The 17,967-nt window shown below is 40.4% G+C and overlaps 1 protein-coding gene across 1 annotated transcript; it reads right to left on the bottom strand.

The window, feature by feature from the left end:
- Window positions 1–429: 429 nt before the first annotated feature.
- Window positions 430–14,890, bottom strand: LOC139743044 (WD repeat domain phosphoinositide-interacting protein 4-like). Its single transcript, XM_071653553.1, has 9 exons — window positions 14,657–14,890; window positions 13,524–13,598; window positions 12,776–12,844; window positions 11,327–11,450; window positions 10,485–10,579; window positions 9,777–9,979; window positions 4,533–4,618; window positions 3,122–3,223; window positions 430–1,977 (listed from the first exon to the last, which is right to left on the bottom strand). Exons 1-9 carry the CDS (start codon window positions 14,700–14,702, stop codon window positions 1,749–1,751), a joined length of 1,029 nt encoding a protein of 342 aa, XP_071509654.1. The 5' UTR covers window positions 14,703–14,890; the 3' UTR covers window positions 430–1,748.
- Window positions 14,891–17,967: the final 3,077 nt, after the last annotated feature.

Below are 17,967 nucleotides of genomic sequence, written 5' to 3'. Positions count from 1 at the left end.
GTAATGAATAGTGGCTGCTGGAGATTCCAAAGTCCTGTTTGCCTATGACCCACTGAAAGTTCGTTGGAATTTTGCTCCTGTTGCACAGCACTGTTGAGAGTATCAGCAGTGGTGTCAGTGTGTGTGTGTGTGTGTGTGTGTGTGTGTGTGTGTGTGTGTTTGTGTGTGTGTGTGTGTGTGTGTGTGTGTGTGTTTGTGTGTGTTTGTGTGTGTGTGTGTGTGTGTGTGTGTGTGTGTTTGTGTGTGTGTGTGTGTGTGTGTGTTTGTGTGTGTGTGTGTGTGTGTGTGTGTGTGTGTGTTTGTGTGTGTTTGTGTGTGTGTGTGTGTGTGTGTGTGTGTGTGTTTGTGTGTGTTTGTGTGTGTGTGTGTGTTTGTGTGTGTTTGTGTGTGTGTGTGTGTGTGTGTGTGTTTGTGTGTGTGTGTGTGTGTGTTTGTGTGTGTGTGTGTGTGTGTGTGTGTGTGTGTGTGTGTGAGACACAGTTTGAACTTATATTGCACTGGGATTAACAAATTCCAACGACAAAGTCACAAATAATTTTCACTTCTACATGCAATGAAAAGAAACATTTGAAACCCTGGTTTGCAAATAGGGCCATTCATTAATATTTCTCTTGTTAATACACTACACTGGTTGGTCTGTGTTTGATATTTTATTTTTATCAACATCAACCACAGTCTAAAAATGTTTCAAAATAGATACAGTGAAGATGTACTGGTCTAGAGTAAATAAATAGATAATATCTGTACTTACAAGTACCTTTGAGTGCCTTGGCAATACAGATATTATTTGTTTCACACGATAACACGCATGCAAATAGGGTGAGGAGTTATTTTTACCAACGTCACACAGCTAAGTGGTGTGGTTTAAAAGGGTACAATTTTGTGTACTTGCCCTGGTTTTTCTGTACTGTTTCTCTTGCAACTTTGCTGGCTTCATGGCTTTACAGAAAGTTAATGTCAAAGATGCAATACAGGAAAAGTGGTACATCCGACAAGTGCCTACAATGTAATGTAAAGGTGGATATTTTCACGTGAGTAATTTTTTGCGGTCGGCCAGTTAAGATGAGTTTCACATGATTGTAATTCCGCAGAATCAAGACATGAACTACTGGAACATAAAGCAAGCAAAAATATTTGTGTGCTTTTGTTTTCACACAGTCTTCTGGTTGCGCGAAATATGCAAAAAATTTCATCACCCTGAAAATTTCCACTTTTACAGTACATGGCCTCAAGGCAACTTATTTTAGGAAGCTTTACCAGTACTTTGCTGCCATATTGCAGTACAGAATGTGGTGACACAGTACAGACAGAATCTGGTATGGTATAAACCTCTGTCATCCACAAACGAGGCGGTAAACCCCAAGATTTTGATCTTCTGGCAAGACAATGCAATAACAACAGTACAAAAGTGTTCAGAGATGTAGTGTATTCCTGCTGAATATCTCTTTGTGGCAGCGGCAAAGCCAACTGTCTGTTCACTGTTCTACATGACACATCAGCCACACATTTCTTGAAATGAAATAAATTGAGCTCCTCCTGCACACGTTTTGGGATTGATTCGTACGTACAAAATGTTGCTTCGGTTGTTTTCTATTAAAGTTTCAGCAGAGCCAATTTTGCACAAATACTTGTCCTCACGGCTGAGACGATTAAGGCGAGAATCAATGTCCGTCATCCAAGCGGGCCCGTTCCTCTGGGTATTGTGCACACTGGACAACGCTGGCATAGAAAGACGAAACCCGCACCGATCAGAATTCATCTTCATCCCCCAGCTCGAGGTACTCATCGTACGCCTGCCGATTGCAGCTGCCCTCTGGCGAGAAGATGTACTTGTGGAATGTGCCGTCGATGCACACCGCCACCACGGAGGACTGGGGTCCAAACGCGCACACGCAGGCACACTCGGCCGGAACAGTGAAGTTTGTGATGCCCCACTGGGATTCGGCATACGGACCAAGCAGACCCACTTTGGCTAGCCTGTGTGGCACATGAGAAAAGAAAATGACTGAAAAATTACAGTCTTACAATGTAATGATGATGGTATAATGGTGATGATGATGATTATAATAATATCAATGATGATTATAATAATACAATTGTATTAATGACGATTATAATAATATTAATGATGATTATAATAATACAATTGTATTAATGATGATTATAATAATATTAATGATGATAATAATAATAATAACAACAATAATTGTCATTATAATGATATCAAGAAATAACATTTATAAAGAACATAATATGGGCATTTCTTAAAGCACATTGATACAAAACAAAAGTCGAATTAATGTACAGAATGTTTAAAAGAAAAGATTCCAACAGAACACTCGACAGGGGAATGCATTAAGCCTTCTTGATACCACAAAAGCAATAGTGGGCAATCATGCAATATGACAGCATTTCTGGAAAAGAGTTTGAAAGAAAAATTGTCTCAATCTTTGAAGCACACACAATCAGGGGCGGATCCAGGAATTCCATAAATGGGAGGCGCCTTTACAAAATCAAAGGGGGTGCACATGTCTCCCCCCCCCCCCCATTTTTCATCAAGCGCTCATCAAAATCAAGGCTCTATTGCGTTAAAGAAAAAAAGAAATAATATCCCAACAAAACAAAGCGAAACACAACAAAACAAGGACCACACATACATCCACAAAGTAAGAAACTGGCAGTCAAATGCAGAAAAGTGGTCCAAGCAAAAATTTTTGCTAGATCATATTTAACTCTGTGCTGACTGACATTTGGCCAGCCTCGTATGGATGATCTCCAAAACTTTATTTGAAAAATAAAACATGTATGCTACTCAAGATGACCTGTTGAGTAAGGTGTCTTTCAGCACAAAGATTAAACACATCTGTAAAAATCAAGGTTCTAATATGATTTTGTGCAAAAAAAAGAAAGAAACAACGAACTCACAAAACAGAATGAAACACAACAAAACATATGTATGATCCACCACGTCTAAAACTGAGAGCCAAATGTCAAAAGTGGTCCAAGTGTACATGTTTGCCAGGCTATATCCATCTAATCGCTGACTGGCATTTGACTAGAAAACTGCATGGATGATCTGAAAACTTTCACTTGAAAAATAAAACCGATGAATGCTACTCACGATGACCTCCTGTTAAGGGAAGTGTCTTTCAGGGCAAAGATGTGAACAGTTCCCTTGTCACTTGATGCACACAGGTATGATGAATCATTGCTGAAATTTATACTGTCGGGTGCAAAGAAATACACACAGAGCTAAACATTGTATGTGTTCCTTGTTTGAAAGTCATCTAAATAGCAGTAATATTGATAATGATCACCATGATGATGATGATAATGACAAGAAGGATGAAGAAAAGGAAGAAGAAGATAAACAAATTGCTTTATACAAAATGTTCCAAAGCACTCAACATAAGAACAACATTACCAGTCAAGTTAAAACAACACAAGAAATATTCAAGATATTAGGGGTCTACTCATACAATCTTCAATAGCAGGTTGTATTCTATACTGCAATACCATGAAACTTAAATATCAACTCCCCTCCCCCCCCCAAAAAAAAAAAATAGTAAAGCAGGGGAGGGAAATTGAGGCTACTCTCAGTCTTTTGGTATCTACATATAATACGAGATACTTGTACTTCTGGATAACTTGGACTTCAGAGTGTTATAAAATATTTCACTGATTAGTGACATTAGCCACAAACACAAATTTCCATTTTGCTGAGGTAATGATCGAAAACTCATAACTTTTCCATTAGTTTGTGCGCGCACACACACACACACACACACACACACACACACACTAAATCATGTTTTCAGTTGATGGTCACAGCAACTACAACCCTTTCCCACCAAAAGTTACCGTTACAAAGTTATTGGAGAACAACACCATTTCATGTGAAGGATATAACTGGTTCTTCAGGGAATTAACAAAAGATATGTGTGTAGGGCCACCTTACTTGCACGTGTGCTTGCTACCAATATCACGCAAAAATTTGAAGCTTCGTAAATTTCATAACTTATTTCAATTCCAATTGGGATGAATCCTCTTTCATTCCATCTCTTTGATTTTACTCTAATTTGATTAAAGGGGAGGTATAGTTTTGGTTGAGATTGAGCTTCAGGTTTCCAACAGTTTTCTGAGATACTGAAAAACCTCTTATAAAATATGAAAGAGCATACAATTCTAAGAGGAATTCAAAGTTTACTTGACAAGAATTAATTTTAAGATGGCTGAGATATCCAAAACCATAGAGGTCATGATTAAAGGTGGGACCCGCCTTTTATCATGACCACTTTGTTTAACTTTGATTTTGGATATCTCAGCCATTTCAAAACCGATTTTCATCAAATAAACCTTGAAGTCCTCTTAGAATTGTATGCTCTTTGATATTTCAAAGGTGGTTTCTAATTACACGTATCTCTCAAAAAATTTAGAATCTAAATCCCCCTTCTCAACCAAAACTATACAATCCCTTTAAAGCCAACTTGAACTTATTGATGCTGAGCCAAGGACATCTTGGCACCCCTTACCAGTAGAGGGTCGCTGGGTCAGAGCCCCTCCTAAGTTCCACCACCTGCTTCCGGTAGGTGGAGTCAAAAACCCGGATGAGTGTTCCCTGCATGGAGTTTACAGATTTGGAAAAAGAACAGGACCATATTTTATAGAGGGCAATGTCTCACAATGTTTCCTGTGTTAAGTATCTAAGCTGCATGGTACTACATGCTACCAGAGACTAATGTTGTATAAATACAAAGCGATGAAAACAATTAGGGTTTGAAATAAATACTACATGCTTCATTAAAACAAGTGAAAAATCTGTGATAAACCAGATTTTCCAAAACACATTTCCCATAAACTGTAAGGTTAGAACAAACAATTCCGTAAACAGCTCTGTGACAATTGTTAAGATATCTTTGAGTGACAGAAGAATCCTCAAACAATTGGATGCTGAAGTGCTTTGGTTTTTTTCTTGTTTTTTTTTTTCATACATTTGAATATCACTGCACAGCTCAGGCAGAAAAAGTTAAACACTATGAATTTCAGCCACAACATATTAAACAGTGTCATAAAACTTGGGAAAAAATTCTCATAAATAAAAATCATTTAATCAAATGATTCCTACTAGGAGCTGAATACAGAGAACTCCCATTCAAGCAAAGTCCTCCGGACCATCAGTTTTCGTTTGTAACACAAAATTTTGTAAGAACAGAGGAGTAAAGTAATAAAGATATATAAATGATAATTTTGGGACACAAATTTGTAGTTCATTGTACTGAGAATTTTGTTATAACCATGTTCGTTATAACAGGAATGCACTGTAGCTTAATTCATTGTCTATCCTTCAAACTTAAAGTTCACATAAGAAGCCGATCGCCAAAAACTGGACTGTTTGTGTTTTTGAAAGGCTTATTAACCATACTTTCCTATCTCACATCTTTCAAACCCCTAAAAAGGTTGGTTTTTGAGGAATATGCGTTCAAATTTCGTCAAAATATCGAAGCCTTATTCCCCGTTGAGTCAAGACCCCTAGATTATGATGTCACGTAAGGGTATTCCCTCTTATGTCCACGCAAATGCAGTGCTGTCAAAGCTTTAAAATTGCGTCATATCGCTCTCTTATGATGGATTTTATGTTCTAATTTGTTTAAGAATTATTAGAAAAAAATGTTCTAGTGAACGATTTTTTGATACATCACATAATATTCAGAAAATTTAGAATTTTGAGAGGACTTTTTTAGTTTTATTTTGGTTGGAAAAATAACGTCCCGCGTAAAAGATTAATCCGCGAGTGATGCGACTCTGTACGTGCCAGCGCGCGGTACGGTGCGGACGCCAGATGCTGCCAGCAAAGAGCTACCTCTGTGTGTGTGTGTCACTACGTGTGTGTGTGTATGTGTTGTGTATGATGTGCATATCGAGGCAGGAAACTGGGCTGGTGTCGCTTGCGATAGCTCCTATAGGCCTACAACACGCATCACAGCATAGCACGCACCCTGTACTGTACATATCGGATACAGTCACGCTCACAAATCACGTACGTCTTGCAAAACAACCAGACTAAATTTCTGTCTACTATTATTAGTTTACTTGTGGATTGGTTATGATCTTATCGTTGTTCATTTATATGGCATTTATATTTCGAAAGTGCACTCGCGATGCTCGAGTCACTGGCACTATAAAGCCGAGAAGTCGGTTGTGAATACAATCATGTCCGCTTAGCCAAAGTGCGAACGTAACCATGCTCGCCATGCCGGCTGCCCTGGCTTGCAATCGCGATGCTCTCTCGTCCGCTCGGCTCCCCGAATTTTACCGGCGGGGCTGCCTAGCTGCTGCTAGCTAGCTGCGCCTGCATACATACGCGGGGTTCGTACGTGTTGTAGGGCGCTCAATACGGTACATGTGAATCGAATGTAAACTGAATACCGAGCACGTACGTACGCACGCAGCGCACACAGGGTATGACAACACATAGGGGGAGTGGCTTCTGCGCTTGTTACGCGTATTTTCTAACCGCTGTACGCTCATTATCTGATCGCTGGAGATCCACACGCGAATGCAGCTTTTCGGCGTTGTTTGCAAACATGATTTGGGTCACATTTTCATGCGTGCTCGTAAAAAAATGGGGTGATATTGCTGTGATTTCAAAGTTAAATTTCTCAAGATAGAAACATCATTTCGCCATGAAATTTGAAATATGTCTTAATGAATATGTCTAAAATCGAGACGAGGAGCATCCCCGTCGTTTGCCATTCCATCTCCATCGAAAGGCAGCGGCTCATAGGGTTGCGGCACCCGTGGCCCTGCCGCTGCTTCCCCGGCTGGATTGACGTCGACAGCACCTTGCTCTCCCACTTCTCCATCGTCCTCTCCCCAGCTTACATCTTCCTAACTTCCATCGTCCTCGTCTATATTCTCGTCCCCTTCTCTGCTTTTGTCGCTTCATTCCTCTTCACTAACGTACTCCTCAAAGTCCATAAAAAGATCACTCTGATAACTCACTGTTCTCGGCCATTTTCGGAAGGAGTGAAAGCTCAAAATTGATCGACGCGAAATTTCGAAACGAACCGCTATGAAAAAGTTACGATGATACAAATGTGAACCGCACGTACGTACGTACAATGCATACGATACGAGCTGCGAGGTGATACGTCATACCGACCGACGGCCGACCGGATCTACTTTCGCACCAAAACTATGAGGAGAAAATTGTGATAATTGTGTGAAATTTGGGCTTGTTGCAGATCATAGTAATACAAAATAATTGTTTGAGAAGAAGCAGTTCATGATAATACTATTAAGTGTAGACAAACAGTAAAGAGTTGGTGTCAAAAGTATAAATAGCAGAGATTTCAGACTTTGAAAAAAAATTGACAGAAATTCTTTCCCGATGCCAAATGCTTTTCTACAGAGCATCCGGGGCCCGTGGCTCTAACTACCCTGGCGTGACGTCACAACTTTTGGAGTCCCGTACTGTGGCTGGTTTTCGAGGGGGAGGGAGGGGGATGTTTGGGACTTGCAAATAGCGGATATCTAGATGCTTGCGGGGATTTGAGCCAAACTTTTTGCATAATTGGTCAATTACCAACATATATTTCATCTACAAACGAATTTTACGAACATTTATTCCCTTCATATAGGATCTTTAAAATTGCGTCATATCGCTCTCTTATGATGGATTTTATGTTCTAATTTGTTTAAGAATTATTAGAAAAAAATGTTCTAGTGAACGATTTTTTGATACATCACATAATATTCAGAAAATTTAGAATTTTGAGAGGACTTTTTTAGTTTTATTTTGGTTGGAAAAATAACGTCCCGCGTAAAAGATTAATCCGCGAGTGATGCGACTCTGTACGTGCCAGCGCGCGGTACGGTGCGGACGCCAGATGCTGCCAGCAAAGAGCTACCTCTGTGTGTGTGTGTCACTACGTGTGTGTGTGTATGTGTTGTGTATGATGTGCATATCGAGGCAGGAAACTGGGCTGGTGTCGCTTGCGATAGCTCCTATAGGCCTACAACACGCATCACAGCATAGCACGCACCCTGTACTGTACATATCGGATACAGTCACGCTCACAAATCACGTACGTCTTGCAAAACAACCAGACTAAATTTCTGTCTACTATTATTAGTTTACTTGTGGATTGGTTATGATCTTATCGTTGTTCATTTATATGGCATTTATATTTCGAAAGTGCACTCGCGATGCTCGAGTCACTGGCACTATAAAGCCGAGAAGTCGGTTGTGAATACAATCATGTCCGCTTAGCCAAAGTGCGAACGTAACCATGCTCGCCATGCCGGCTGCCCTGGCTTGCAATCGCGATGCTCTCTCGTCCGCTCGGCTCCCCGAATTTTACCGGCGGGGCTGCCTAGCTGCTGCTAGCTAGCTGCGCCTGCATACATACGCGGGGTTCGTACGTGTTGTAGGGCGCTCAATACGGTACATGTGAATCGAATGTAAACTGAATACCGAGCACGTACGTACGCACGCAGCGCACACAGGGTATGACAACACATAGGGGGAGTGGCTTCTGCGCTTGTTACGCGTATTTTCTAACCGCTGTACGCTCATTATCTGATCGCTGGAGATCCACACGCGAATGCAGCTTTTCGGCGTTGTTTGCAAACATGATTTGGGTCACATTTTCATGCGTGCTCGTAAAAAAATGGGGTGATATTGCTGTGATTTCAAAGTTAAATTTCTCAAGATAGAAACATCATTTCGCCATGAAATTTGAAATATGTCTTAATGAATATGTCTAAAATCGAGACGAGGAGCATCCCCGTCGTTTGCCATTCCATCTCCATCGAAAGGCAGCGGCTCATAGGGTTGCGGCACCCGTGGCCCTGCCGCTGCTTCCCCGGCTGGATTGACGTCGACAGCACCTTGCTCTCCCACTTCTCCATCGTCCTCTCCCCAGCTTACATCTTCCTAACTTCCATCGTCCTCGTCTATATTCTCGTCCCCTTCTCTGCTTTTGTCGCTTCATTCCTCTTCACTAACGTACTCCTCAAAGTCCATAAAAAGATCACTCTGATAACTCACTGTTCTCGGCCATTTTCGGAAGGAGTGAAAGCTCAAAATTGATCGACGCGAAATTTCGAAACGAACCGCTATGAAAAAGTTACGATGATACAAATGTGAACCGCACGTACGTACGTACAATGCATACGATACGAGCTGCGAGGTGATACGTCATACCGACCGACGGCCGACCGGATCTACTTTCGCACCAAAACTATGAGGAGAAAATTGTGATAATTGTGTGAAATTTGGGCTTGTTGCAGATCATAGTAATACAAAATAATTGTTTGAGAAGAAGCAGTTCATGATAATACTATTAAGTGTAGACAAACAGTAAAGAGTTGGTGTCAAAAGTATAAATAGCAGAGATTTCAGACTTTGAAAAAAAATTGACAGAAATTCTTTCCCGATGCCAAATGCTTTTCTACAGAGCATCCGGGGCCCGTGGCTCTAACTACCCTGGCGTGACGTCACAACTTTTGGAGTCCCGTACTGTGGCTGGTTTTCGAGGGGGAGGGAGGGGGATGTTTGGGACTTGCAAATAGCGGATATCTAGATGCTTGCGGGGATTTGAGCCAAACTTTTTGCATAATTGGTCAATTACCAACATATATTTCATCTACAAACGAATTTTACGAACATTTATTCCCTTCATATAGGATCTTTAAAGAATGTAATATAAGAATGAAACTGAGCTCACCCCCCCCCCCCACCCCAATGCTCTAATTCAATGGGAAAGTTCTACCTTTGTGGAAGCGGTAGCCACCAGCGAGCCCTCCTGGTTGATGGCAATGCAGTGGATGTCCCCTTGGTGGGCGTTGATCGTCACCGGCGCCGTCGACTTCCCGGGCTCGGCTGACACGAGATCGACGAGCTGGACGCTGCCCTGCTTGTGGCCGGGGAAAGCCAGGAGGGCGCGGTCTGTTGATGGACACACCTCCAGGATACCTGATGAAAGTGAGTTGTGGGAGATGATGGTGTCAGTTTAATCCTTTGAATACCACTGAAATCGGTGTGCATAGATCTTCACATTCCCTCGATTTACTACTGACATATGTTAAGGGTAATATCATTCCCTCTGCATTCTGAAAGAGGCAAGCCAAGTGTTCCTTTATAAATGCTACAAAAGTGGAAAATATGTTTAATTTTCTATTTGTTTTCTATATATTGTAGTCCACACATGACATCACAAACTGTCGTTTTCTCATCCAGTAATGGCAGCACCAAAACTTTGAAAATTCATACATTTTCCACAGATTATCTGACTTTCCACAAACTTCAATGATGCTTACTACTAATATGACTGCATTCCCTCAATCCACATTATATATTTGTGTTTCATTCTCCTTTAGCCCAATAAACATGAAAGCAAGCCATAGACCTGTCCTTTGGTGTAAGAGTGATCAAACACTCCGGACAGAAGGGTCAAACTCTGACCTCTAACCTGACCTACCGTTAGGGTTGGGTCTTGTGTCAATTGCCATGAGCTTCTGTGGATTGTGAGGAAAGCTGTAGACAAAAATCTTGGTCCTCAGGGCAACCACCAACCTGAAAAGCAAAGGAAATGTCATCAGTATGAAAGTGTACACATTATAAACTGCTCATGTATGCACAAATTTCAGGTCTGCGAAAATTTCCCCTTTTACAGTATTTGTATAAATGGAGGTAAATGAATGGACTGGTGAGTGACTTCAACAAACAGCTGCATGAGATTTGCATGATTAGGGTGGGGTGGGTGCCTGCCGATATCATAAAATGCTCTCCAGGAAAAGGTGATGATGTTCAAGCCAAGTTTCTGCTATGTTTTCACCAAGTTAATAAGATTGTCAAAACTGATATCTAATTGCACAGAAACGAGTATGCTTTGAGATCCTTCTGGAATGTAGTCAGTAAGCTCCTAGTCTCAATTCTTTCGGAATAATGAATATGCCCAATATTTTGCAATGTTTTTATTTTCGTGAATTTCACGAGTCAGGTGCTATTTGGAAATTCAAAGACATGCAGAAATAATTACTCTGATCCCGATATGAATGTGATGAGCATGTATACATTTCTCTGTTCAGTCTTATACTCCATGATCGCGAATTTAAGCACTCGCAAAATCGTCTGGAAGTCCCAATTCGCAGAAATCTAGACTCGCTAAATATATATGACGTATACCAGGGCGTATACAGTAGCATTACTCACAATACACTGAACATATATTTGGTCAGATAACCATAATCAGTCTGTTCACGGTCTTGAATACTGATACATGGCATTTCATGAGCCAGGAGCGGCATACGAGGCTTGTACCTTTCTCTCGTCAGTCGGACTGCAAGCACAGCGGAGGGGAAAGTGAATTCCAGAATGAACTTCCTTTTCCGATCATCCCAGATCAGGACAGTGTTTTCGGCAAACTTTGGTGTCATCCCGCCGGCTGTTTTCCAAAAATGCAAAGACGGAGAACCATGTCATCAGATACAAGGTGGGTTATTAGAATGTAACACAACATTGCAAACACATCCTTCAAATATAATTTCACCCTAATGCACATGTGAATTACATGCATGACACATTAAGTAGTATAAAACACACATAAACTTGATAGCACACATTTATCACAATCATTATCCAGGTGATCACCTTTGGAAAGTAATTATGATATACTTTTAAGAGGCATTAATGTATATATTTGCTTCCAGATATGCCAGATCACACTGACATATCAAGATAATGGATAACTAGCTATCCCACATAAAGAATTTAGCGTACGTCTCTCTCACACAAACTTCAGAATGCTGATACATATATATACCCAATATTGCAGCCAAGGTAAGGGGTTTCACAAGCATGTACCGAACATGTGGATGCCTTTGTCTTCTATGTACAACTTAAACCCAAAAGCTGTCTGTTCATATACATCTTGATTTTGACAGATATATTTGCATATGTAGGGACTTTCCCCAGCAAGGTGTTGGTAGTCTTTGCCTTAAACAGATTCTGATTACTAGGCTTGAAAATATATGACACGTCTTCTGCATTTCTTTGATACATTTACAAACTTTGTTGAGTAGACTAGCTCATAATATGACTGAGATTTTAGAGCAAAGTGAAATACGAAGCTGAAGGTTTGTTTTTTGGTGTTGTTGCATCAATAACTTGAAGCAAATATTTTGAAAACCAACATACAAGCCATTCTATTTAGTGTGAACACTAGACTGCAGCATTGTTTTGAGGAAAAGAACAACGATAACACTGTAATAAGCACCATTTTGGTTCGCCATTAGTGATAGGTTAACTGTAAAACCAGAAACATTCAAGACATGAAAATGTCACAAATTGACGGCCTTTATCATTGCATGAAACTTTCGCAAAATGCCAGCCATGAATTATGACTATGCTTCATGCACAATGTACTAGCACTTAATACATTGCATAGACAAACAATTTTGAGTCAGCTTTACTTTTGTAAGTCTTGGCTACATGGAAAATGCATGAAAGTTTCATTACAGTACTTACACATATTATACACAAAAGCCACTGTCAAGTGGAACATCTTCCAAGGTGATGTCAATGTGTGAATCATCGGAATTTGATGCTGTAGCATGAATAGTCATAATCAATTTTATGGATATGAATTCTCTTTTAAAGCTTTTGTTTTCAAACATCTCAAAGCTATGTGCATGCTGATAATTGGCAATGGATACTACCATGCTACACCTCTTTATGCAGATCACATGATTAGACTTCTTTCTCACTTACCAACAATTGCTATTAAGTTAGTTCTGTGAAGCATTTCCACCTTTGCCACACTGCCCACATCTTCCTTGTCTGCAAAAAGGACAGGATAACAAACAAACATTATGATTGATAATAAACATTTTTCAAGAACCATCAGCCATGACTATGGAAGCCCTAAAGTGATTGCATTTCTTTTGAAGATGAAGCTTGACAGAGGTGAACTGTGTTTTAGATCAGAATATTGGAATCACCTTCATGTTTACACTAAAACGTAAAAGTGGAAAGGGCACTATGTTTTGCATAATCAATGTTTGTGTAATAGTTGAGTGCATATATGGAATTCTACCATCATTCGGACATCTTATGTACCAAGCAGGTTAATTACAGACAAGGAGTAGGAAATATGGCTGGAAGAGTTTTTTAGTTTTTTTTAATTCTTATTTAAAACCACCATGCAAACATAAAAGTTGCCATTGGGCCTTCAAAACATTCTTGAAAGAAATGATGAGGCAACAAATAATTGCTATGATATACCCTTGTTTTATTGTTTAAAAAAAAGAAGATCAGTGGTTAAAATGACAGCATTTCTCACATCAACACTCTTTTGATAAAATCGCCAGTGTTTTGCAAGTCATTTATAGGGTTCACTGTCTTGTGTTGTAAAGGATGCCACATCATTTCAAAAGTAGGGAAGGAGTTGACATAAATGCCCCCATATACTGTACCGTACTTAAAACTGGCCAGATGGGTACACAAACACTACTTTTACCTAATCTCAGCTTGAGAGCCAATGGATCTACATTGTAGACTCTGAGCCCTGTCTCTGTAGCGCAACTGAAGCAACCTAGGTAAGGGGTAAAACAAGAATCACATTAAACATCAAATCATTTGCTTGTTGGTTAAATGCTGACCAGTACAATGTTATTAATGAGGACAAAACAGCAATGACAATGGTGAACTTTAGACCTGCAATGCCAAACCTACTTTATGACACAGCTATTATGCAAAAATTGTTGTTCTACACATACAAGACAGCTGTTCCCATTGTCCAACCTGGGAGGATGCGTATCATAACCATACATGTAAGCTTCACAGACTCTAGAGGTCACCAATAATAGTAATGATGACACAAACGATGCTATGTTGCAAGCGAAGTATCAAGAAGTCACATGAGGAGTGTCATGACTGAGGTTTTACACTGAAGCCTGTTACTCACCACTGTTATATTCCTACAAGAATTAGTCACTTGTAAAAGAAATCCATCCTTTTGCAAATCTCTGACCAGGTACCAACTTCGATGACTGAAAATCAGCAACATGCATTGGCCATGCTGTGCAATGCTAATTTGGCCCTTAACTCCCTTTATTAAAGGAAAGTATTAATTTAGCTAAGAGCAATGACAGTTCTGATGAGACAAAACAATGTTTAACGACAATCAACATCATCATCATAATGGATAATTGCAATAACGAACATGAATATAAAATGTGTACAGTGGACTACCGTTAAAACAAAGTCCTTGGGACCGGCAGTTTTCTTTGGTTAAGGAATATCGAAATTTCGCTATTAATAACCAAACAAATAAGCAATAAAAAACATAGAGTGGATAATGTTGCGGTCTGAACTTTTACTTTGTTGTAACCAGAATTTCGTTATAACTGTGTTTGTTATAATGGGAGTGCACTGTAATTGCAAATTCTGTTTTTCAAACAGTTGTTGTTACTATTTCATTTTCACATTGTATAAAGATGAGACTGATGTGATAGTTGTTGCTATCTTTTTCTTTACATAACAACAACAAAAAATGAATTCCTATCCTTATCTCTAAAATATTCCATGTTCCTTGGTGATAACACTGCAGTGATATTTTGTTTTGTTTGTGTGCTTGTTTGTTTTTGTTACCTTGGTCCTGATTGAAACGCAGGCTGAGGATGCCCCTGGAAGCCATCTTGATTTGCAGCGCTTTTGGTGCCGTTTCTTCCCACCACCAAAGATGAATATGGTTAGCACAGAGCTGGACAGACACCTAAGCTATAGATATCTTTGGAACTGAAAGATACAGCAATGTATCATTAACATCTTTTCCAGGAATTCAATGATCTCTGGCTGAAAAAAGTGTAACCTCTTCAATGGGTATGACATCTTCCCCTACACTGGTATACAACTTCAAGTTATGGCCATATGCAACTTGATCATTAATGACAAAGAGAACAGTTGGATCAAAATCTTCCATGTAATCATGCAATATCTCAAAGACTTGAATTATATCTGCATGCTCCCGTCTACACTCAAGGGACGGTATTCCACTAGAATCAAGTCTCTTATATTGGTATAACTTCAGATAAAAACATGGTTGCTCTCATCTGAACCGATTAAAGCTTTTTGTATCACTCTTTGTATTCCATGCACAAGGACAAAATTCTGAGGGTTGTTTATTAAACTAGGGCCTTAAACAGTATGATGAATACTTTCTTATGGTCAGGTGTCTCCTGAGTTAATGTACTTTTGATCCGACCAAGTACTGTATTTGCTTAATGGCAACAATTATGTGTACATGGAGAGCATTAAATTCAGGTCAGGAGAAAAATATAACCCGAGATCATTTTCCTCTGTGACGTCTCAATAACCTCAACAGTATCATTCTCATGATCTGAATGCATTTGGTATTGATGCTGAGGGTTTTTACAACCATGGCATGGTGCATAACATGACATTTTCAACAAAGTTCTGAATTTGAGCTGCCATACACAGCAAGCCACGCCTCAAACTTGTGGATGGTTTGCTGTTCAGTAACTGCGAACACCAGGATTACTTATCGACTGACACACAGCATTTGGCATCATCTGCAAACACTGACAATCGTGAAACAGCCTCACATTACATCCATTATCATCTGATATATCATTCACAAATAAATATGACGACCAGTATTGGGCATAGGGCACCATACACTGTATTTCTAATTTGATCCTAACTTTTAAGATCAACTTCAATTCTTCGTGAAATGACCCTACCCCCCCCCCCCCCCACACACACACTTTGTTAGTGAGGACAATGATAGTGAGGACATACTACTACTCTTTGATAGAGTTGACATGTAGCATGTCCTCACATAGACAAGAGTATTGCTGCTGTGTGGAACCTTTCCACACAATGCATGATCAACAAAATCCAAGCAGTACAAAATAGATAGGGCAGCCAGATTCATCTGTAATGATCACAAATGGCGTTCCTCAGTCTCCAAAATGGTAAAGGAACTCAATCTCCATCCACTTCCTGATTGATGCAAACTCATTAGGGTAATATTAACCCGTTGAGAACAGGCTGAGTTTGCTACAACACGCCTTTCCCATAGACACTTGTCCGAGTATACTCGGGACACGTCCTCAATGGGATAATGATGGACTGGCCTTGAGGGGATACGACATTTACTGCCTGAACTAGAATTGTGGGCAATTAATGTCGTATCCCCCGAAAGTAGACAGTCCATATCCTTATCATTACCCATTTCAGGCATCTTGAGCAGCAAAATAAATCATTTCAATGTAAATTTGAACAATTTTCCATTCGGCGCCAGCTCGAGCTCTACACCACACTGCGTGCTGCATCCCTATACACGGCTCAGGTACACGGTGCACGTATACTAGTAACAGCTAACTCACACAGGCGCAGGGATCGTCCCCTATTTTTACGTGTTGACCTATGGTAATTTGCCCTTTGTCGCGAAACTTGGGTATGCAGCGCGCGTAGAAACAGCAAGGCTCAGCAATCGTTGTTTAGTTTTACGTGTTAACCTATGGGAATTCCCCTTGGTCGCGAAACTACTACGCGGGAAACTGTCATCATTAGCAAATATTCCTCACTGGGAGCTCAAGTGCCAGGATGCTATATTCCCCTCGTTTTTAACACACAAATCCCATAGGCGTTTGTCAAAGTGGGGAATATGGAAAATATTTGAGGTAGGTAGGTAGGTAGCGCACGCGTGCAGACGTGAATTTTGCCCTGGCAAATGCACCTTGGAAAATTATTGGTTTGTGATTGTCCATTGTTATTTTTTGGATCAAATCCTACTTGGAAAACCTGTTTGGAATCATTTATCATTGTCATATATGCCATATTTGGAAGATTATTACAGTTTCTGGAGGGATTTCAATCATGTCTCAACTTCCAAGATGGCCGCCTCTGCTTAGCACATATGAAGCCGTCCCATATGTGCTATTTTTGGTGCTGTGCCAGTGCACCCTCAGCTGCACTCTCAGCTGTATGTAAGTCTTCAATCAAATTCTACATGTAGACTACAGTCTCCAGATTTGGATACCGGTATCTAATTCACACCCTCCTTCACCATTCTACTAGTTTGACTATATACATTGCAAGCTGAAGTAAACAATGGGAACCGTGCTTCCTATTAGTAACTTTCTATTGCTGCTGTTCATCTTTGCTGCACTTGCAACTAGGCTGTCAATAATCGATACAAAACCCCTACATCATGAAGTTTACAATGTGGATTCCACTGGTTTTCAAATTAAGACTCTCTTTCGAGCTCCTAAAGCTGGTCTTGCAGTGTGTGTGCTTGCAGACATGTTCAGAAAACGGTCGACACAAGTAATATCGATATGCCAAGCAACCCATCGTCGGCATCGACAGAAATTAGTCCTATTATACTTAGCGGTACTACTGTTAAGTATGTCATATGCCCCAGAACCCAACCCAGGTCCAAGCAACAGTTCAGGTAACACCAGTGATCCTGAGGGAACTCATACTTCATGGCTGTGTGGAACTTGCGACTGTACTGTGAACTGGAGTGACAGGGGCCTTGCATGCAACATGTGTGGGCAATGGTACCATGCCCATTGTCAAAGCATCAACACAACCTTGTATGAGCACCACGGGGAACTCGGTGAAGATGAGCCGTGGTACTGTGCTATATGTGGGAACCCAAACAGTCAAACTGTCTTCGATCTACACAGTGTTGAGCTTGCCTCTGAGAATACTTTCCTTGATACATCTGATGCATGCACCACGCCAACTGACATTAGTATGGACAAACCTATTCATAGGTCAACTCTAACTCGGGCCAGCCAGCAAGACAAGTGGAAGAAGCGCCCTTTACGTCTCCTCAACATTAACTTTCAGTCCTCTGTTGGCAAAAAATCTGAAATTCTCAACCTTTTGGAGAGCACCAAGCCCGACATAGTAGTCGCTACAGAAAC

The sequence above is a fragment of the Diadema antillarum genome, unplaced genomic scaffold (assembly GCF_040938485.1).
Source record: "Diadema antillarum isolate AM-2024a unplaced genomic scaffold, OU_Dant_1.0 seq00001042_RagTag, whole genome shotgun sequence".
Classification (NCBI taxonomy): domain Eukaryota; kingdom Metazoa; phylum Echinodermata; class Echinoidea; order Diadematoida; family Diadematidae; genus Diadema; species Diadema antillarum.
Note: the sequence above shows the minus strand (reverse complement) of the source record. Positions and strands in the feature narration are given on the sequence as shown.